Source organism: Panthera leo, chromosome D2 (assembly GCF_018350215.1).
Source record: "Panthera leo isolate Ple1 chromosome D2, P.leo_Ple1_pat1.1, whole genome shotgun sequence".
NCBI lineage: Eukaryota > Metazoa > Chordata > Mammalia > Carnivora > Felidae > Panthera > Panthera leo.
In genome coordinates this window covers 14,029,439-14,051,803 of record NC_056689.1, presented here as the reverse complement: position 1 = coordinate 14,051,803, position 22,365 = coordinate 14,029,439, and the positions used below count along the sequence as shown (strand labels likewise).

At 45.0% G+C, this 22,365-nt stretch overlaps 2 protein-coding genes across 6 annotated transcripts in view; one reads left to right on the top strand and one right to left on the bottom strand.

The window, feature by feature from the left end:
- Positions 1-4,226: 4,226 nt before the first annotated feature.
- LOC122202105 (cytochrome c oxidase assembly factor 6 homolog) lies at positions 4,227-14,238 on the top strand. Of its 4 annotated transcripts, none has more exons than XM_042908306.1 (4): positions 4,227-4,266; positions 7,230-7,366; positions 8,043-8,202; positions 13,922-14,238. In XM_042908306.1, the coding sequence occupies exons 3-4, from the start codon at positions 8,059-8,061 to the stop codon at positions 14,015-14,017; spliced, it is 240 nt and encodes a 79-aa protein (XP_042764240.1). In that variant the 5' UTR covers positions 4,227-4,266; positions 7,230-7,366; positions 8,043-8,058; the 3' UTR covers positions 14,018-14,238. The 4 variants fall into 4 exon arrangements, with proteins under 4 accessions (XP_042764240.1, XP_042764241.1, XP_042764243.1 ...); XM_042908307.1 differs by lacking the exons at positions 4,227-4,266; positions 7,230-7,366 and adding exons at positions 7,397-7,548; positions 7,758-7,905; XM_042908309.1 differs by lacking the exons at positions 4,227-4,266; positions 7,230-7,366 and adding an exon at positions 7,397-7,548.
- A 6,884-nt stretch (positions 14,239-21,122) lies between these two features.
- TARBP1 (TAR (HIV-1) RNA binding protein 1) overlaps positions 21,123-22,365 on the bottom strand; it is a 90,671-nt gene continuing 89,428 nt past the window's right edge. For both annotated transcript variants that reach the window (XM_042907750.1, XM_042907751.1), the window contains 2 exons: positions 21,828-21,964; positions 21,123-21,516 (listed from right to left, as the gene is read on the bottom strand). In XM_042907750.1, the coding sequence (XP_042763684.1) occupies positions 21,348-21,516; positions 21,828-21,964 (306 nt within the window). In that variant the 3' untranslated portion in view covers positions 21,123-21,347. The remainder of the gene's footprint in view (positions 21,517-21,827; positions 21,965-22,365) is intronic.

The window sequence follows — 22,365 nt, the reverse complement described above, 5'->3', positions numbered from 1 at the left end:
CAATTATTTTCGTCTCTTCCTATTGTACTGTGTTAATGTGGCTACTAGAAATTGTAAAGTTGCAGCCCTATGAAAGGGGGATAATGGAGCTCCTACTTCAGGGGGTGCTTATAGAGAGATTAAATGGGATCATAATTATGAAATGTTTAGCCCAGTGCCTGACAAATGCTCAGAAATGTTTAGCCCAGTGCCTGACAAATGTTTGCCTGAGCAAATGCTCAGAAAAGAGATCACCACGTTATTACTGCAGTATTTCATGGACTCTACTACTCCCATTTTTGTTCCCGCATTTCTGCCTCTTGGACACTTGGATGTGTCCTACAGTTGACAGTAGAGTCCCCAGATCCCAGTTATAAAACATAGTCGTCACCGACTGCCTACCCTTAGCCATCCAAACTTGCGGCATCAGTGGCTTAGACGAAAATCTGGGAGATCTGAAGGGGGCGCTCTTAACCTCTACCAATCAAAATGTTAAGGGAAGGGGGTGGGCAGAGGGCAACTCCAGCTTGTTGAGCAACATCCCCAAAATAGGAATGAAAACTGGGCGCCTCATACCTACTTACAAAGTGGGCAGCATTGTTCATCACCCTTTTGTGGCTCTGAAAAGTTTTCACAGCCCAGGGAGGCGGGGCGCCTGGGTGGCTCAGTGGGTTAAGTGTCTGAGTCTTGACTTCTGCTCAGGTCGTGATCTCACAGTCGTGAGCTTGAGCCCCGTGTTGGGAGGCTTCCCCAGAGAGAATCAGCTTAAGATTCTCTCTCTCTCCTTTCTTTCTGTCCCTCCCCCATTCTCTCTCTCTTTCTCTCTCTCTAAAAAAACAGCAAACACACAAAAAAACTTTTAAGGGCCAAGAGAAGGGAAGGGGAGAAGATGAGGACTTGCTCAAAGTGCTTAAAAGCATAGGTGGTGAGATTGGTGGAAAAACACATTGGTGACTAGGTCAGAGAGGGACTCCAGGGACTAGAGCTCTCAATATAAAGAAGCTTTAGGAATACAATACCTTAGTCAATTTCTGCTTTTGTTTTCCTTCTTATGTGTGTATGTGATATGATTTTTAAAAATTCATACATAAATATGCCTAAATAAGTTTACTAAATTTAAGATTAGAACCCTAGTTAAGAAAAAGGAATTGCATTACGGTTTAATTGGGAATGCTTTTTCTTTTCTTAGTGGAACATAAAATAACGGTGCAAATTATTTATAATGAATGCATCTTTGATTTGGTGAAACATGGTATTCTCTTCAAAGGACTTCTCTTCCTTGAAGTCCAAGGTCAAGTGACCTCAAATACAACATTAATAACTTACACTTACCTTTTTCTTTGTCCTGTAATACTTCTCTATAGTACTACCTATAAAATTTCTTTCTTATGTTTGTTGTTCGTTGTCTCCCTGTTAGAATGCACATTCCACGAGGGCAGGAGTGCTCATCTGTATCGTTCCCTGATGTCTCGCAAGCCCCTAGACCAGCGCCTGGCACACACAGAATAAGCAGACGAGTGAAATCCTTTTGTGTGTCGGGCACTGTTCTGAGTGCTTTGCCGGGATAATTTCATGTAACATTTACAAGCAACCTAAGGTAAGTAGGACTACCATTCACATTCTCCGTTGAGGAGACCAACATAGGCAAAGTTCCAGTAACCTGCCGAAGGTCACGTAGCTTGTCTTCGGGGGAGGCAGGATTCAAGCCATCTTGGCTCCAGAATCTACACTTTGCTGCCTCTACTACAGCCTATATTTCCTTTCTGGATGTCTTTGGGAGAACTCCTATGTGAGCTCCCACTGTCCTGGGCACAGGCATGCCTCTACCATAGCTCTCACTCCCGTGTGTTAGAGGACAACGTGCCCCCCGTCCCCCACTAGACTGAGACTGAGCTTCTCGAGGGCTGAGACCTGTCCTCGTTCATCTTTTCCCCCCACAGCCTGGCACTGTGCCTGGCACTGAGCAGGTGCCTAATGTCTATGAAATAAACTGGCTGCGTGAGTACAGAGCAGGAAGCATGACAGAGGATTCATAGGTCCCTGACTAGCAGACAAAAGACTTGTGGAACCAATGAAAAGGGAAAAACTGTTCTGGAGAGAAGACACCATGGGTCCAGTTTTGAGCTTACTGGACTAATGGAAGGACATACAAGTGGGGATGTCCAGTAGGGACTTGGAAAGAGAAAAGTGGCACAGAGGTTCCCTTAGGATGAAACTGTAGGCTCAACAGGTCTTTCTGATAAGAGTGAATCAGCTCGCCAAGGAAAACAGAGCAAAGAAAATGCAAGCACAGGAAAAAATGAAGAAGGAAGAAGGCCAGCGCCTTGGAGAGCAGATCTGTAGTTCACGGGAGGAGAGAGACCAGGGGCTGGCGCAGAGATCGCCGGGAAATTCTCAAGGATCTCTGCAGCAACACTCAAGTCAAGGGAGGCTTTCTCCTGTTTGTGTGCCTGCGTAGGTGTCCGTGACACTGGTTGGTACAACAGTGCAGATTATAAATAAAAGTCTGTGGGCAGCAACAGAGAAACAACACATACGCTTTCCGTGCTCCGGGGTCTGTCTGGCCCTGCCCAGCCGTGCTTTGGGGATCGACTTAGCTCAGACTAGAGATACACCCACACGAAGTTTCCTCCGGATGGCAACAGCCAGCACAGCTCTCTTCCACCTGTTCACGCGGACCTCTCTTCGCCCCCTCTCTCCTCCATACACGCGGGGAGACGACACTCCCTTCGTGGCAGGACAACACATGTGAAATCATCTTTTGGCAGCCCCGTTCTCTTCCTTGCCCACAGCCTTCCAGATTTTATGAGGCGAGTCTGGCTTTTGCAGTTCTTAGCCTGTGTCATTTTTGGCTTGTCTTGTCAGCCTCTCAAAGTGTCTCTTTCCTAGTTGTTTTGTGCTCTGTTGGATAAATTGGGCTTTCTCTGTTGGTGAACCACGGACCTCCTTGGAGGTAAGGGTGGGGACCATTACTTTAGTTCATTGAACCTCTTTAGTAATACTTTCCTGACTGGGGGCGCCTGGGGGGGGGGGTGGTGCTCAGTCACTTCAGTGTCTGACTCTTGATATCGGCTCAGGTCACTAACTCACGGTTGTGGGATCGAGCCCTGCGTCGGACTCTGTGTTGACAGCTCAGAACCTGGAGCCTGCTTCAGATTCTGTGTCTCCCTCTTTCTCTACACCTCGCCTGCTCACACTCTGTCTCTATCTCTCAAAACTAAATAAACATTTTTAAAAATTAAGAAATAAAAACTAAAAATTGTGGCATATATCATTCATACAGAAGAGTGAATAAAACATACTTGTACCATTTATTTAAAGAATAATTAGAAAGCAAGCACCCAAGTCCAGAAATAAAACTTTGTCAGCCCTTCAGAAGGCCCCTGTTCACCTCTTCCTTTCGTTAATAGTTTTACTACTCGTCTATGTGTCCCAAACATAGCTCAGTTTTGCCGGTTTTTGAACCTTAGGTAGGTATCTATTCTTTGGTTGACTTGCTTCTCAATACGAGATACATCCTGTTATTGTAAGTGGACTATAAATGCTCCTTTCATTGCTGCATCATGTGTCATAGTATGACTATCCCACACTTTATCCATTCTATTGTTGATATAAGTTTAGGTTGTATATGGTCTCTAGCTATAACAGACATGTGCGTGTGTAAGTCAGTCTGTAGAAGTGCTGAGCCATAGTGAATGTGTATCTTGAACTTCACTAGATGATGCCACACTGTTGTCCAAAGTGATGGCATCGATTTATATAACCATCTGTGTATGAGGATCCTTTTTGCTTCATTCTTCCTAAACTTGTTACTGTCAGATTCTCTAACTAATCACTCTTTGGTCTGGTTGGTGTCTAACAGCATTGCATTGTGATTTGAAAGTTCAAGTCCGTGGTTACTAACAAGGATATGGGTATTTTATTTTATCGGTCATGTGTATTTCCTCTTGCGTTCTGTGCTTATGTAAGCTTTGGCCTATTTTAAAAACTACATTGTCTCTTTCTTATTGATTTCTAAGTGTTCTTTATATATGCTGGGCACCAATTCTTTGTTTTACAAACTTCTCCCACACTGTGGTTTTGTCTGTTCCACTTGCTTTATGGTATTGTTTGGTAAACAAAAATTCTTCATTTTAATACAAATTTATTGATCTTTTCTTTTATGGCTAAAAATACGTCTTGACCCCTAAGTCATAAAAACATTTTTCCATACAGGCCTATGCATTTTATCTGAAATTCTTGGAGCTGGATGTGTTTTGGAATACAGACTTTTTGGACATTGGAAAGGTACTGTGGAAAATACAATATATATTATTTATGTAACACTCTCAGCAGGAACTGGGAGAGCACCTATAGTCAATAACCAATATTCAAACATTACTATTTCTGCAGCCAAACATGTAATCACCTAAGTACATAAAGAGCCTATATAGGACTATAAAGAGCCTCATGTCACTAAGTCACATTTTCACCTAATGAGTTCCAAATACTTTGGTGTTTCAGAAGTGGGGGATTTTGTAATTAGCACAAAAGTTATGGTAGCCTCATACAGGAAGAATGTAATTATTTCAGAGTTTAGAGGAACTTACTGGTGGAGCTGTGGACCTGGAATTTGTGTGTGAAAATTTTTTACTACTGATTCAAATTATGGTTTAGGCAGATTCATATTTTCCACTCTTGAATCAGCCAGCTGTGTTTTGCTTGGATTTGCGCATTTATCTAAATTTTATTTGCATTAAATTGTTTATAAGATGTCCTAACTTTTTGGATGTCTATAGTTTTCATTACTGATACCGGTTAACATCCCTTCTTTTATTGTTCAATGCTTTCAGATATTTGTCAATTTTATTAGTCTTTTATTGTGTGAATATTACCATCATGGGCAATTTCAAACCACTAACTTGATGTTAGTGACCATGGAGCTGGAGAGAGGTGTGCACAATTTGCTCTCCTGAGTCAGTACCAACTGTCTCTAGCACACTACTTTTGTTTCCCATTTCATTTATTCCTGCTCTTAAAATTATTGGTCCTTTACTTTAATTTTTTGTCCTTTTACTTTAAATTTTCTCTCCTTTTTCTAACTCTTGAAAAGGGGTGTTTAGCTAAAAACCTTTTAGCCTTTTTCCTAATATACTTAAGGCTACAAATTTTCCTCTAAGTTCTGTTTTAGCCTCACTCCACAGGCATTGCTGTTGTATTTTATTGTTCAGCTCAAAATATTTTCTAATTACCATTGTGACTCTTTATTTAACTAGGTTTTATATGGACTTGTTACAGTTCTTTAAAAAAATTTTTTTTCATGTTTACTTATTTTTGAGGGAGAGAGAGAGTGCAAGTAGGGGAGGGGCAGAGAGAGAGGGAGACACAGAATCTGAAGAAGGCTCCAGGCTCTGAGCTGTCAGCATAGAGTCTGATGCAGGGCTGGAACTCACAAACCATGAGATCATGACCTGAGCCGAAGTCGGATGCTTAACCGACTGAGCCACCCAGGTGACCCTGGACTTGTTATAGCTCTTTATTGATTTCTAGCCTAATTGTGTCATGGTCAAGAAACACATACCAAATGATTTCAATCTTTAAAATTTGATGAGAGTTGCTTTACAGCTAAGTATGTGGTTGATTTGGGAATCATGCCATGTTTACTTTGGAAAAAATGTACATTCTGATTTTGGTTGTGTTCAGTGTATATTCATTAAGTCAAGTTTATTAATCATGTTATTCAAATTTTCTATATCCTTATTGACTTTTCTTTTACTTGTCTTGTCTTAAAAATCACTGAGAAAGGCTTATTAAAATAACCTAATAGGACTTAATATTTTTTCTTTGTAATTCAGTCAAGTTTCACTTTTATATATTTATTATTAAGTGCAAATAACCTTAAATTTTTTAAAAATTTAAATGTATTTTTTTTCAACTCACACGTCATCCAAGACCCATTCTTTTTTCTTTTCATCCTTTTTATATTTCATCAGTCATACTTAGAAGATATTATCTTTATATAAACTATCTTTGATAGACATAGTGTAAAAGAAATGAGTGGCTGCGGTAAAGATAAAGCGTTCCACTATCATCTGAGCCCATTAACTATTACAGAAATACTTCCCATATTGTAGAACATATGTTTGGTAGTACTTAGCTTCACATAGCTGCCCTGAAAATCTGCATATATTTAATTTGGAAAATATCAAACACCTGCATCGAATGCAGAACTGTACATTGTTTATGAGTTTTGTAAGCACTTCAGAACAGGATTAGATGATGCAGGTGGAATATGTTAAGAGAACCAGACAGCAGATGACTGACTGATCTTTATCCATAAACATGCTTTTAAAGATTCTGCTCAGAGATATTAACTTGTTTATTAGAAAAAGCATACTTTTGAAATATCTGGAGCAGCTCTTTTCATTCTGTTTTAAGATACCTTGGCGTTTGGGGAGTAAAAAGCCACAAGACTAAATCAATATTACAGATATTGATTTTCTCCATTCTCCTGACCAATTTGTGCCACCTTTCCACAAATTTTATATCCAAGTCCACAGATCCTATCTGTAAACTATAATCTCACATTTTAAGGCTCACATTTTAACTATCACATCTCAGCCGAACGACACTTTGCTTTCACATTCTTTCACTAGATGTCTCCAAATACCAACTAAAAAGACATTTTCTTTGCACAGAAGCAAGCCTCAAGGGTTCAAGGCAAGCTGGTGATGTTGAGAAATGTACCAGGATGAAATCTCAACCAGGGGGCTAGGAGCTCAAAGCCTAGGGTTCGCAGCTTGATGCACTTTTTGCCAAGTCTTCTGGGTCGTGTCCCTTTCCCTCTCTACCCATCTCTCTTCCCCTCTTTCCTCTCCCCCACCTCCCCTCCCATCTTTCTCTTTCTCTCTCTCTCTCTCTCTCTCCCTCCCTCCCTCCCTCTATCATCTCCATCTCTGTCTCTCTACGTATCTCTCTCTAGGAAGCGATGAGTCAGGCTTTTCATCTGTAACACTTTGTCTAGCTCTTATCCCTCAGGGGCAAATTTCCACCCCAAACTGCCTTCTCCCGCAGGGCTGGCGAGTCCAGCCTTCCAGGCAGCGCTAGAGGAAATATACATAGCCATTGATATTTACGAAAGGAGCACAATTCCTCACAACTTCTAAAAGCTGAGGGGTGGGGGGGGGGGGGGTGGCTTTACACACCAGTAAGGTTCAGGCCTCTCTGAGCGGTGACAGAGTCACACCCAGCCTCCACCTCCACACCCCCAGGCACCGCCTCCCACAACACCGGAGATCCGGAAGGAAGTAGCTGCAGTACGAGAGAGCGGAGCCGGAAGTCCCGCCTTCCTCGAACCCTGAACGGGATCCCGTAAGGGTCATTCCAAGCTGGAGGGCGGATTCACCGCGTGAGTTGCTTTCTCAGGGTGGGGTGTTCTGACGCCGCTCGAGCCCCAGCGGGCGAGGCGACCCTCCGGCGCCAGGACTCGGCACCGCGCCTTCTTCCCCCAGTTTGTTGGGCTGCATGACCCCTGCCTCCCCCCACACCCCCGTCGGTGCCGAAGGGAACCTGGTTCTGGGCGGGTGAGAGGTCAGCGCGTGGTTGGGTCCGGGCGGGCGAGCGAGCGTGGAACGAGGACGCGGCAGTCACCGACTCCGCGCTCCTCGCGCTCCTCTTCTGCAGGCCTGGGTAGCACTCCTGGCCCTTGCGGGGTGATTTTGTCCCCGTGCACTTGTTTGTGCAGAAGTTTGGTTCCATCGGCAACCTTGTAAACTAGGCACTGCTACCCCGTTTCACAGATGGGCAGCAGGTCCTAGAGGATAAATGATCTCCCCTAAGTGACAGCCCCGTGCCAGAGCCGTACTTCTAACTCGGGCTTCCCGAGACCAGGCTGTCACCCAGCAGTGGATGCGGTTCCATGGAGTAGGAGCTAAGCTTCAAAAGCAGGTGTTCTCATGGGATCGTTAATTTAGAACTGATTGATGTCAGTTGCATCATTAAAAAGAGGAGGTGGGAGGGAACTGCGGCGTTATCTGTGAATTGACCAGTTCCTCGTTAATGTCACATGTTATTTCGGCCGACAGCTGGAGCCCACTGGGAATGGCGGCCCCTTCTATGAAAGAAAGGCAGGCTTGCTGGGGAGCCCGGGATGAGTACTGGAAGTGTTTAGATGAGAACACAGAGGACGCTTCTCAGTGCAAGAAGTTAAGAAGCTCTTTTGAATCGAGTTGTCCCCAACAGTGGGTAAGGCACACTCGGATGCGTTTCTCTCCGCTGTTAAAATGCATAGAGCTTACAGGGTGAGTGGTCGATGACAAATGAAGCCCTGTCCGAGGCGTGTCACGTCTAGTTTCTGTGAGCAGCAGAGAGACCTCTGGTAATCCAGGCGTGTTTTGTGCACTTACATCAGGGAGGCATTTGGGAGATGTTACCTGACGCTTTAAAGATCACTGAAAACAAACATACAGACAGTAACCAAAAATTGCCACCCACTACATGGGTAGGTTTCTCCAGAATCTTAAAGAGTCTTGAATCTTGGGCAAGGGTTTGCTAATTCATGGGCCTAGAGCTACTGTCGGAAATAAAGCATTCCCTGTCGCCCACCCCAAATCATAGGGCCATAAACCCAAAATGCTCTGAGAATGGTTTAGAAAATAGAAGAGGATGCCCTTATGATGGCTTCTGCCACCCTCCGCCCCAGATGCCTCCCTGACAGGCCTTTCCCTGCTCTGTACTGCCTGCCCTTCTGGGAGTGGGTGGAGAGGGGAACTAACATTGAGCTCAGCAAATGGTCCTAAGTGGTGGGCACTCCTGTATCCGCATCCTTTCAGATGGGCGGTTTGCAATGTGTCCAGAGGAGGCATCTGAAGTTTGGGGTATTGAAATAACTTACTCTATTCGTCCGTCAGTGGCAGAACTGCAGTTCGAAGTCAGGCTCCGCTGGCCCATGGCAGATTTGAACCTGAATTTGTCTGTGCTTTTTCACTCCCATCGTGCTGCTGCAGAGTGTGCTAGGTAGCGTGCGAACAGATCATCCTAGAGATGAGATGTGCTTTTAGGGTCTTTGCCACATTTTTAGATGAGGAGCAGGAGGCGTGCTGGAGACCAGGTGGAGGGTGGCGGGGGTTGGGGGGGGTCCTACCGGAGGGCTGGGCAGGGAGTGAGGCAGTCCGAGAACCTGCTTTAGATGAGCTCCTGGTCAGATCAGCATCATGCCATGTACCTCATGGGATTCCCATGGAGAGTCGATGTCTAACTTGACACAGAAACAGAAACCTGATAAATGTGGGGCTTTGTGATCAGATTGCATCATGATTTAGGCAAAAAAAAAAAAAAAAATGTTATACCTCCCTGGTTTGCCCACTAGCCGAATGCACTGTGAACTCCCTGGTTTAACTAGCAGGTGGGAGTTTGGGCTGATCAAACCCGATTCCTGGAAGGCCCTGATCCCTTTGCTGCCTGTGCTGCCCCCTTCCCACTGGGCCCTCCGCCCCGCGGTCACAAGGGGTTGCTGAGAACAGGGCAGGACTAGCCCTCCCCCCACCCAGGCGGGTCACAACTGGGGTGTTGGTTCCGTTCTCGCCCCACCCCCGCATTTTCTCAGGAGAATTTTGTCACTAGACCGGTCTTTTGACAAGTGTTGCCCTGATTTTCCACTCAGATTACGTCTTAATCATGTGGACGTTTGCTGAACAGCCATGTCCCAGACCTCACCTCCGATTTGCTGAATGTCTGGAAATAGAACCTGAGCTTTTCAGACTGGCTGTGGTTCTACAGGTGATTCTGACAGTAACCACCCTTGGGAATCACGGTCCCCCTGGCAAAGTCGCACTACAGTCCTATTTTTATCCTTTCTCCATGGAAACCCACTGCTTTCTCTCCAACCCAGGGTTTGGCAGACCCTCTCCCTCCCCTACCTTCAGGGCACCTTCTGTTCTCTGCATCATAACGGGTTTTGTTTTGGTTTTTGGTTTTCGTTTGTTTTTACTGCCAGCCAGTTGCTTCTTCATTCTGTGTCCCTTCCATTCTGACCCTGGCTGAATGTTGCAGCCCGAGGGCCAGCCCTCTCCCCAGGTTCCTGTGTCCCGGTCACGCCTCTTATTTACTGAGGACGGGCTCTGAGCATCTCGGATGTGTTCCTCCTAGCAGCTGTCACCTAGTTTTGCAGACAGGGACCCCGGGCACATTGAAAGGAAATCACCTGTAAGCGCGGAGCCTGGATTTGAGCCCAGGAGTCTGAGTCCAGACCCCACGCTTTCCCCTTCTCCACACGCTGCCGCTTGTGCTTGCCCCGCGACACCGAGATGCCTGAAAGTAGCCTGCACGAGCCTCCTGCTGTTCTTGAACCTCAGTCCTAAGTTTCCGGTCCGTTGAAACGCAAGAGCCCCTTCTCCCTGGGCGCCTTTAGGGTTCACTGCCCTAGTTCCCCCTGCGTGTGTAGCAGCCACGCCTTTTGGAACGCCTGCCTACGCGTGTTAAGGTGTGCCCGCTCTCCCGGGGCAGGCTGGTCTTAGTTGGTGCCCGATCTGTAGCTCCAGCTCTGGAGGCACCTGTCGAGCGGTCTAGTTAGATGTTCACAAGCACCAACCTTGCCCTCTGCGTACACAGGACTGAACTCGTCCCCATCCTGTACCCAGCAGGCCTCTCCTCCCGTGCCCCTCACCTCGGTGATGGCCACCTGCATCGACACAGGCCCGGAGAGCGGGGCGTCAGCCTTCACTGCGGGGCGTACTGAAGGAGCATCCTCAGGAGGGCAGCGGGACAACACAACGGCCCTGCTGTTTAAGGAACAGCAAGGAGGGAGTAGCGGAGGTCAGGGTCGGAGAGGTGACCGGAGGCCAGGGGCCGTGGCATTTACTCTGAGTGCTGCGAGAAGCCGTTGGAAAGCTTGGAGTTTGGCAGTGAGGCGGCATGAGGAAGGGAGAGGGAGCCAGTGACAAGGTGGCGAGTGGGTTATTGGCGTCTGGGTCTCACAGAGAAAGGGAAGAGCTGGTGGTTGGAGAGCAGGATGCTCAGAATTGGGACTGCGGAAAAGCTGGATTTATTGGGAAGGCCGAGGCCTACACTTTGGTCCTGGGAGGAAGGTTGGGGGACAAGGTCACGGATGAGGTCAAGGAGCCGGGAGGCCTGGGCCACGGAAGGACTGACCTCGCAGACGCTGCCCCCCCCCCCCCCCCCCCCCCCAGCATTAGGACGGGAGTGTTGGTGGAGAGAATGAGCGTAGCCTGCAAAGCCAACCCCAATGCAGGAGGGTGGTGGGTAGTGCAGCAAAATATTGGAATTGACTTCTGCAGCCTTTGACCGTGGTGGCCACTTTCCTGGTTAAAACGGTCTGATTCTGCAGTGCGGTGCTCTTTCTCAGCCACCTCCCGCCTCACCGGAGCGCTCTGTGCAGGTATCAGCTGTTGCAGCCTTACCCCAGTAGCCAGAGTCTAGAAACGGAAAGATGTTTTCCGGAGCGGTGTGTGAGAAGGCAGGGGGGGTACGTGGGCAGGGAGGGGTCAGAAATGCAAGTATCGTTTGGGTCCATCCTGGGTGAGACATTTTTTTTATGAGCTTTATTTTTCATTCAGTCTCGTGAGTACTTGTGTGTCTGTTTTACACGGTAGGACCTAAGGCTTAGAAAGGTGAAGTGACTTGTCCAAGATCAGCTGAGGTCAAGTACGAAAAGGACCTTTGTTACCTAAGAAGCGTGGCAAACAGCTGAAATGCTGTCACCACAACGAATTACTCTTCCCTCTTGCTTTGTGGCTTTTAATGGCGCTCGTCAGCCTAACGTGTGTAACAGGCCCGTGTAAAGTCTCCTGTCGGTTCAGCAGAGGAAGGAGCAGGGATGAGATCCATCATTCTGGCATCATCCGAGAGACCCGATCCCATTATCAATTTCAGATACTGTCTTTTTCGTATAAACCTTTGATACGTTGTAGAAATTCCAGAGCGTTGGCGTTCGCACTGCTGTCCCCTATCTCATGTAGTGGCTTAGAGGATGCTAGCATTTCACGTACACGGTCCTCGGTAACTGCTCGTTGGCTTACTGGCTTGGAGAAAGAGAGCGCGTGCGCCGTGTCGAGGATCCTGGACTGTGAACCGAGGAGGGGAAGGCCTGGGAAGAGAGCGGTTCGGGCAGAGGGTGGAGCACAGAGGCCTGGAAGTAGAGTGCGCAAGAAAGAAGCGCGTCTAGGAGCTGGAGGGGCTCTGTTGGGCCGGCATTTCCGGGACTGGTGGCACATTCAGGGAGGACAGAGACCAAGCCACGAATGGCCTTGTCTGTCTTGCTGAGGAGTTTGGAGGTGGACCTTTAAGCGCAGGGATACCCGGAAAGACCTTCTAGCAAGGGATGGGACCAGCTGTGGGCTGGGGAGAGATCATGCCTGGCAGCAGCACGACAGACGGATCAAGGAGGGTCAAGAACCCAGTTCGGGAGCTGTTGGGACAATCCGAGCTAGAAGGGAGGGCCTGTGCTGTAGCGACGAGGAGGGGGCGGGATCGAAGTGTGGGGGTGCGTACGGGCGCATCCACTGAAGTGTTAGAGGACAGACGCGTTTGAAGCGGCGGCTGGGACCGAGGTGTTAGTAGGACGTCTACGTGCAATTGTCGGTTAAGTGGTCGGCAATGTGACAGATGTTACAAAGATCTGTTAACTTGCCTCAGATGTCCAGACCCTGTCCACTTCTTCCTGTGGGATCTTTAATAAAGAACACCCGTCCCAGCCACCAGGGGTGAATCTGTAGTCTGACAGATATATTAACACATAACTGGGGAGGGAGGCCACATATCAGAGGAACTGTGGGCACCTCACCAACCGGAGGAAAGGAGTCCTCCCCAGGCATAGGGGCAGGATGGGATACAGGCAAAATTGAAATGAAACAGGGCTGCATCTAAACAGGTCATTGTCAGCTCCGGACTGAGAAGGGGACCAAGGGTCCTGTTTTCTTAAAGATGAACATCGTGTTCAGAAATCCCTTGAGATCCTGCCCCTGGGTTGGAAATGAAGGCTGCTGCTTTGTGTTAGATTGCTTTAGATCCTCCAGGCAAAGGTAAAAGGTTTCACTGTTATTGATAGAACCACTAACAGCAAATTTCTGATAGTCTCTGGTTGCAGAGGACAAGGTTTCTTGGTGAGGCAGAAAGCAGTAGTCCCTTAGCGGGGTCTGTCAGGACGTTCTGTGGCTGCGGTGTCCTGGGGAGAAATGGTCTGTGTCTCTCATTCCAGCTGGAGATAGGTTTACATTCTCAGTCTGATTTTCACTTAGGATTTAATTCTTAAATTATTTAGTGGAGCCTAAGGAGGGCTTTTATCAAAAGAACTAGTGTTGTTTATTCTGACAGTGAAGACGTGTAGTATTCTGCCTTTGCCTGGTCTGCAGAGCAGCTCAGATATAGACACGGAGAGTTTTGTGGTTGACCTTGATTTTCTGCTGGAATTTTACTGTTTCAGGATATGGGGCTTTAAGATACTTCAAATTCCCTAGGCAAGAGGAGGATGTAAATAAGAGGACGTCTTTGGATGGTAAAATTTCAATAAATTAGTTTATAAGTAAAATTTATAAGTATAATTTTTAACCATGTGTTTCTGGATGAGATCACCTTGCTAAAAATATGGTTGGTGAACTACAAAATTTATTGAAACTACAGTTGATAAAAACTTGTACAATGTCTTTAAATCATGAGTGTTATGACCTATGAACTCTCTCAGCCTGCATGGCAAGATTCATACATCCAGGCACAGGGGCATTTTTCGAGAAGATTCGTGGGTTCTTTGAAGTCTCAACAGAATCTATAACTCAAAAGGGGTCAGGGCTCACTGGTTTACATCCTCTTTGGAGACTCATATATCATATGCATGGATTCAAAATGATTCTAGAATGCAAATCACTTATACCACTTACTCAACTAAATCTGTGCGTTTGTTTCTTCTAAACTGCAAAAGTTTCCCTTAACTTCACTTTTTTTTCCTCAACAGATAAAATATTTTGATAAAAGAAGAGACTACTTAAAGTTCAAAGAAAAATTTGAAGCAGGACAATTCCAGCCTTCAAAACCTACTGTGAAGTCCTAGGCTATTCCTGAACTTGTCAGAAGGGTTGAAACGATTCTCTCTCCAAGGCTCCGCTGACCGCGGCAATGATGGGACTCACCATCAGTACTTGTTCCACACGCAAATGGTCAAGTAACAGATTCCATCATTCACACTATGAAGAGTCGAAATGGTATGAAGTATGCTTAGTTTTAATGTAGTCAGAAATCTATATTTTAAGAAAAATTAAAGCCTATTATAAAAACCCATGTACTCTTGTTTGTTTTGGTTGGAGCGTCAGTAGTAGGCAAATATGACAGACACAAATACAGGCAGACCTTGGAGATGGCGCACGTTCGGTTCCAGACCATTCGATAAGGCAAAGAGCACAACTAAGCAAGTCAGACGAATGATTGCTCAGGGTACATAAAAGTTACGTTTACACTATACTGAAGTCTCAAGTGTACAAGAGCATTATGTCTAAAAAAACAATGCATGTACTTTAAAAAAGATAACCATCATTTGAGCTTTCAGCGGGCTGTACTTTTTTTTTCCCTGCTGGTGGAGGGGCTGGTCTTAATGTGGACGGCTGATCAGGGTGGTGGCATTCTCTTAAAAGTAATGAAGTTTGCCCCGGGTTGACTCTTCCTTTTATAAGCGATTTCCCGTAATATCTTAATGCTGTTTGATAGCATCTTACACACAGTACCGCTTCTTCCACGTTGGGTGTCCATCCTCTCAAGCCCCTTTATCAACTAAGTTTCTGTAATATTCTATTGCTGTTTGTTAGCATTTCAAGAAACTTGACAGCATCTTCACCACGGGTGGATTCCGCCTCACGAAGCCACTTGGCTCGTCCGTAAGAAGCACCTGCTTCTTCTATCAAGTTTTAACATGAGATTGCAGCCGTTCGTTCAGTCCCGCCTTCCGGCTCCGCTTCTGATTTTCGTTCTCTCGCTGTCTCCACCACATCTGCAGCAACGCCCTCCCCTGAAGTCCTGAACCCCTCACAGTCATCCGGGAGGGCTGGAGTCAACTTCTTCTAAACTCCGTTAATGATGTTCACCTCTTCCCATGAGTCATGAATATTCTTCATGGCACCTAGAGGGGTGAGTCCTCTTCCAGGTGTGCTTTGCCCAAATCTGTCAGAGGGGTTCACTATTTCCGGCAGCTCTAGTGTATTTCTTAATAAGATTTGGGAGCTGAAATTTCGTGATCCACGGGCTACAGAATGGATGCTGTGTTAGCAGGCATGAAAACCACGATCTGGGTGCATCTCCAGAGCTCATAGGTGACCCGGTGTATTGCCAATTAGTAATATTGTGAAAGGAAACTTTTTGAGTAGGTTTAAAACCTGCAGTAAAACCATGTTGTAGACAGATGTGTTGTCATCCAGGCTCTGTTCCATTTATACAGCACAGGCCTTTATTTTATTATTTTTTTTTTACTTTATTTGATTTTAGAGAGTGGGGGAGAGGGAGAGAGAGAATCCCAAGCAGGCTCCAGGCTCAGCACAGAGGCTGATCCCATAACCCTGGGACCATGACCTGAGCTGAAATCAAAAGTCAGATGCTCAACCGACTGAGCCACCCAGGCGCCCCAGCACAGGCTTTTAGTTAAAGGCACTGCGTTTAAAGCTGCGTTAGCCCCGAACGAGACAAGCAGCCTGTGCTTTGAAGCCAGGCACTGATTCCTGCTCCCTAGCTAGAGAAATCGTAGATGGCCTCTTCCAATAGAAGTTAGGCAGTTCTGCCTACACTGACAATCTGTCGTTGAGTGTAGCCGCCTTCACTGATGATCTTGGTAGGTCTGGATAACTTGCTCCCTCACTTTATACTTTGAGGTTATAGAGATGGCTTCTCTCCTTCAACCGCATGAACCAGCCTCTGCGCGCTTCAAACTTTTCCTTTGCAGCTTCCTCACCTCTCTTGGCCTTCATAATACGGAAGAATTAGGGCCTTGTTCTGCATTAGGCTTCAGTTTCAGGGAACGTCGTAGCTGGTTTGATATTCCCTGCACACCGCTCAGATTTCCTCCGTATCAGCGGTAAGGCTGTTTCGCTTTCTTATCCATGTGTTCACTGGAGCAGCACTTTTTAACTTCCTTCAAGGGTTGCTCTTTGCAGTCACGACTTGGCTGTTTGGCAAAAGAGACCCAGCTTTTGGCCTGTCTTCCTCACCAGGCCCAATCATTTCTGATTTAAGGTGAGATGTAGGATTCTTCCTTTCGCTGGGAGACACTGTAGGGTTATTAACTGGCCTAATTTCAGTGTTGTTCGTTCGTTCTTAATAGCCAGTCAGTGGAACAGTCAGAACACACACAGCTTTAAGTTTGCCACCTTCTATGGACACCCTCATGGTGCCCCAGAACAATTACAATAGTAGCGCCAAAGATCACGGATCACCGTAACAAATATAATAATGGAAACGTTTGAAATACTATGAGAATTACTAAAATGTGACACAGAGACATGGAATCAATGGTGTTGGCAACGTGACATCAATAGACTTGCTCAACAGAGTTGCCATAAACCTCCAATGTCTAAAAAAATGCAGTACCTGAAAAGTGCAATAGAACGAAGTATACCTCTATAGTTAAGATAGTGAAGAAAGTCGGCTGGTGTGTGTCCTGGGAATAAGCATTTTAATATAGGCACAAAAAAAAATGAAGACTGGAAGAAAAAAGTCGAACTTAAAACATAGAGGTAAAATAACAAAGACCATCTATTAAAAAAAACCCTACAGCTAATATCATACTTAATGTAGGAAGATAATACATGCTTCTTCCCTAAAATCAGCCGTAGGGTAAGGAAGTCCCTTCTCATGTCTGTTCCACATTGTGCTGGATTCCTAGCTGCTTCAAAGACAAAAAAGAAAGAGAAAGCATACAAATTGGGAAGGAAGAAATGAAACCGGCTCTACGAACCTAAGACACAACTGACAAATGTGGTAAGTTCACCGTCTTACGTGGGCATGCTTAACTGCTCCCCAAGACAATTTCAATAGTGATGGCGAAGATCACGGATTGCAGATCACCGTAATAAATACTATAATGAGAAAGTCTGAAATATTACAAGAATTACAAAAACGTGACAGACACAAAGTGAACCAGAGCATTGGAAATACGATGCCTAAAGTCCTGCTGAACACAAACTTCAGTTTGTGGCAATGATGGTGTCTCTGTAGAAAGTCTCAAAGCACTGACCAAAAAGCTCCTAGAACCGAGCAAATCTTAGACGGCAAGAAACAAGGTCAGTATACGCAAGAAAATCCTATTCCTGTAGACCAACAATGAATAATTGGAAGTTAAAATAAAAAACACCATTTATAGTAGCACTAAAAAAATTAAAATACTTGACATAAATCTGCGTATAGGACTGTATCTGAGAACTACAAAGCCCAAAATATTTGAAGTCAGAGAAGATCTAATTAGATATACTGTAGTCAAGATTTAGAAAACTCGTCTTAATTTTCTCAATACTCTTAAATCCTCCCAATTTGTTCAACACAACCCTAATCAAAATCCCAAGCTTTTTTGTGTAATTATTGACAAAAGCTGATACTAAAATTCGCATGGAAAGGCAAAGGACCTAAGATAGCCAAAGTAATTTTGAGAAGAACAAAAAGTTGGATGATTCATGTTACGTGATTTCAAGGCTTATTATAAAGGTACGGTAATCAAAACTGGTATTGGCAAAGGAATCCCACTGAGCTCAGTGGAACAGAAGAGTCCAGAAAGACACCCACACAAATAAAGTGAACTGAATTTGAGCAAAGGTACAAGGCAGTTCAGTGGAGAAAGAAGAATTTCAACATGTGGTGCTGGAGAATGTCCTCCCACACACAACAAAGCGAACCTTGACACCACACATCTTACTAAAAACAAACTCAAAATGGATCATAGACCTAAATGTAAGATACAAAACTACAGAATTCCTAGAAGAAAATACAGAGGAATTCTGCATTTTCATTTTTATGTAATGACATCACAATCTGGAAAAGGACAAAAGTTTTGTAAAAGCTGAAACTGTATGAAAACTAAAAATGCTGCGTGAAAGATACTATTAAGAAAACAAAAAGATAAAATTACAGACTGGGGAAAAAAATATCTACAAATCACACAAAAAATCTGTACACAGAATAAAGAAGTTTTCCAACTCTTGACAAAAATCACCCACCCAAGCTTTAAAAAATGGGCAGATTATGTGAATATTGTTGCATATCTACTCATAGTGTTGAATATAACATTAGGAAAAGAAGCTCCATGTTAGTAGAGTAATGCAAATTAAAATGAGGATGATCTCTCACACCTATTAGAATGGCTTAAAATTAAAAAGCTGATGGTATCAAGTGCAGATGACACGACCGAACAGAAACTCGTAGTCACTGCTGAGGGGAATGCAAAACAATAAAACCCCTCTGGAAAAGTTTGGAATTTCTTATAAAGTTAAGCATCTGCTTACCTTATGAGCCACCAATCACACTCCTAGGTAGTTCACCAAATGAACTGAAAACAAAACCTGTGTTTATAGCAGCTTCACTTATAATTGCCCAAAACTGGAAACAACCCAGATTCCTAGAACAGAGCAGAAAAACAGGTATACCACTCAGCCATAAGAAGGACTGAACTTCTGAGTCTCACAGCAACAGGCACGAACCTTCCATGCATTTTTCTATGGGTAAAAAGCCAGACCCAAAAGGCTATGTGTTATATGCTTCCATTTACAGGATTCTGGGAAAGGTTAAAATTAGCACAGAAAACGGATGAGTGGTTGGGAATGGGGAAAAGGGTCTTCTCTGGCCCTGTGGTGGGGGATTCGTGAGTATGCACTCGTCAAAGCCCAAAGAACTGTACACACTAAAAAGTGACTCTGTATGCACATTAAAATCAGCCAGGTTTTGGAGGGATTCCGGTTTGGAAGGTAGATAATGACAAATGAGTCTACTCGTATTAGAAACATATGCCATATACTCACTGGAAGGGATGGCTAAGAGAGGAGCTGACCCATGTGACTTTGAAAAATGGTGATCTGACTGGATCCTGTAAGGCTCAAGACAAAAAGAACTTACAGAAATTGCGAAATTTCACAGGTTCCAGGTTAGCGACTCTCAAAGTACAATAATGAGAAGCATGTGCAAGTCAGAAAAAGCAGTTAAAAATAAGCTGTGTCAGAATTAACCTTGTAGAGCTGGACTGGTGTCCGAGAGCTCCAAGAATTCATGTTTACATTCAGACGTAGATGTTGTATTTCTGTGCACATGTGTTGCAAACGCCTAGATTCCTTAGCTCCAGCCGCCGGCAGGGCCTGCAGGGATACTCGGGCAGCAACGGGCACATCTGGAACCAGTGGTCCTTGGAGAAATGTCTGATTCTAGAACCAGGGTGGAGAAATAAAAGAGCCTGGAGCACTGTGTACTGCCAGAGAGTAAGGAAGGTTTAAGAAAAGAAAAAAGAATGGAAGAATGGGAACAGGGCAAAAGGACAGGAGCCAGCCATCCACGCTGATCTAAACAAATGACTGCATAAGAAAGGACTAGTCTTCCTTATAGCAGAATCCCAGGTCATGGATGTAGAAGAAATGAGGGAGACGGACTCTCGCCGTGAGAACACGGCAGGCAGTACCCACTGACAAGTACTAAAATGAGTGGGCAACACACTCAGGAGCCACCTATCAGCATAGCCTCCCAGGTATCTCTCCCACAGTATTAATTACCATGGTCGTTTTAATAGGTGCCCCCAGCAGAGGTTGAAGCTTATCTTCTACCTTTGAGCATAGGCTAGGCTTAGTGACCCCACTTCTAACAAAGAGACCACGGGAAGCAAAAAACAGCAACTTCACTGAGGAGAACACGGCAAACGTTGCCTTCAACAAATGACCAAGGTGATGGTCGTGCTGCGATGTGAGGACGAGGGCACGTCATCCCTGCGGTGTCCTTCCTGAAACCCCAGACGCCTCAGTCCATGAGAAGACGCTAGACAAACCCAAATTATGAGACATTTACAAAATACCTGACCAGTACTCCTCAAAAGTGTCAAGGTCAGGAAAGACAAGGAAAGATGGAGACCCCATCACAGATCACAAGACACTAAGGAGACTTGAAACCCTAAAGCGATGTAGCGTCCTGGAGTGGCTCCTGGGACAGAAAAGAGACGTCAGTGGGCAAGTAAGAAATCTGAATATAGGTCAGATTTGTAGTCTGCAGCTAGTGAACGGCACCGTTACCAAAGTTAATTTCCTAGTTTGGATAAATGTCCACAGTTGGAGAAGATTCTACTACAGGCATCTGGGCGAAGGGCATATGGAAACTGTGTACTTTCTTTGCAACTTTTCTGCAAAACAAAAATTATTTTAATAAACCTACAGAAGGAAACATATATACTGGTAACAGATTCTGAAATTTAGATATTATTAAAAAGGACCCAGACATGACTGAAGTTCATTGCTGGATGGTGATAAATGATCACCATTAAATACTGAGGTAATTGCAGTATCAAACAAGAGAGAGATCAGAACAAGAGAGAGAGAAAATCAGCCTTCTTGGGCTCCATTCTCACTCTTGGTGATGATGTGCATGAAAAATTCACGGTCTTTGGGTGGAGAGAGTGGGGAGGGGCAGAGAGAGAGGAAGGAGGGCGGGGCAGAGAGAGAGAATCCTAAGCAGGCTCCGTGCTGCCAGTGCAGAGCCCAATGCGGGGCCTCAAACTCAAGAACTGTGAGATCATGACCTGAGCTGAAATCAAGAGTCACATGCTTCACCAACTGAGCCACCCAGGCGCCCCAGAATACTGTGAACTCTGTGACCAGAAGTAGTATATGAAAAATTTCCCAGAACTTCCTATGAATGATAATGGCCTATTATCTGAGTATTACGCATTCAGGAGGGGAGCTGGCTCAACATCCTGCCGAGCAGGTTCCCTCCCTGGGAATAAGGCGACAAAAAAGCAGCAAACAGAGGCTCAGGACTCCTCTCCCGTGCAGGACCTTGGCCTCCACCCCACCGTGCTTCCCGGGGACGTTCAGGGGTGGTGTTCACAGATAAGAGCCGCTGTCATTCTGCCTTAGTCCCATCACTGTCCACATTTCCGACAATGCTAGCCCCTAGGAAAGAAATAAATCTTAAGACGCGTTGTTTTATTTCCACAATTGCTTAAAATATTTTATTAAAAACAATGCAATTTAGCTAAAAATATTTATTAAAGGGGACGATATATAGTAATGTATTTAAGGCACATGAAGAAGTTTTGGCATTAAGTTGCAAGAAAAGGAATACAAATTACCCCAGTAAATTTCAGACTCTATTACATTAGCACACGTAGTTTTTAGAAAATGTTTCAAGAGCACCAGTAATCCATCCCTGATAAGGCACAAGCTTCATGACTCGGTGTCCCCATGCTTGAGCAGCTGCTGTCTGGTATACTCCCAGATCAGCAGCGCCCCACTCACGTGGACGTTGAGTGAGCGGATAATACCCTGCTGAGGGATTTCCACGCAAACATCCAGCTGCTGGATCAGGTTTGCTGGAATTCCTTCACGCTCGTTTCTGATGAAGAAAAATGAGAGAAGAAAGGTTAGTTTTTGTGTAAGACACTAATTTTTTCTTAGCGGTCATGAACGTCAGCACAGAGCCAGATTAACAAAACGAAGTCTGTGGCCCCGGGCAACAACACGGACATTTTAGGGTTGATCTCTGTTCACCTGACCATCCCAAACAGGTGACAGAAAACAAAAACCAGAGGTCTTTCCATAAGCAGGACACGTGAGAAGTCCTGATGTGGGTATAACATCAGGAGTCTCGGTGAATCCTAAGATTTCCGAAGCATTTTCCAGACTGACTGCAACGCATCTTCTTACCCCAACAGGAGCAGAGACCGCTCAGGAAAGCTGTACTGGGTTAGGTCTACACTTCTGGCGGTTTGTTCCACACCGATGACGGTGTAACCTTCCGCTTTCTTCTGTTGCAGAAAATCGATTAGCTGAGGTGGTCTTACCTTAAAGTGAGTTTTAAAACAGAAGAGTAGTAAATTATTCATTTATAGCCTTGTCTGGAGTAAAATCAATTTCATAAAAGTTTTTTTGAAACTCTTAAGTCTTTTTACGAGGAAAAGGAATTATACGCCATAGAAAAGAATTCTCCCCAGCATCATATATATTTATAAAAGTATTCCTAAGAGTGAGTTGCAACTCACAGGACATATGTTACTGAAAAGAATTCTATGTTATTGAGGATCTCTAAAAATACCACAATGTGAAAGATAATTTGGACTAGGAGAACAGAGGGGGCTGTATATTAAGTTTATTTTAAGCTGTTGAAGGCCGGACAACTGTAAAATACTCCAAAAGGATGGACCCCTGAAGATAGAGGGCTATGAAAGATTTTAGTGAAGAAACA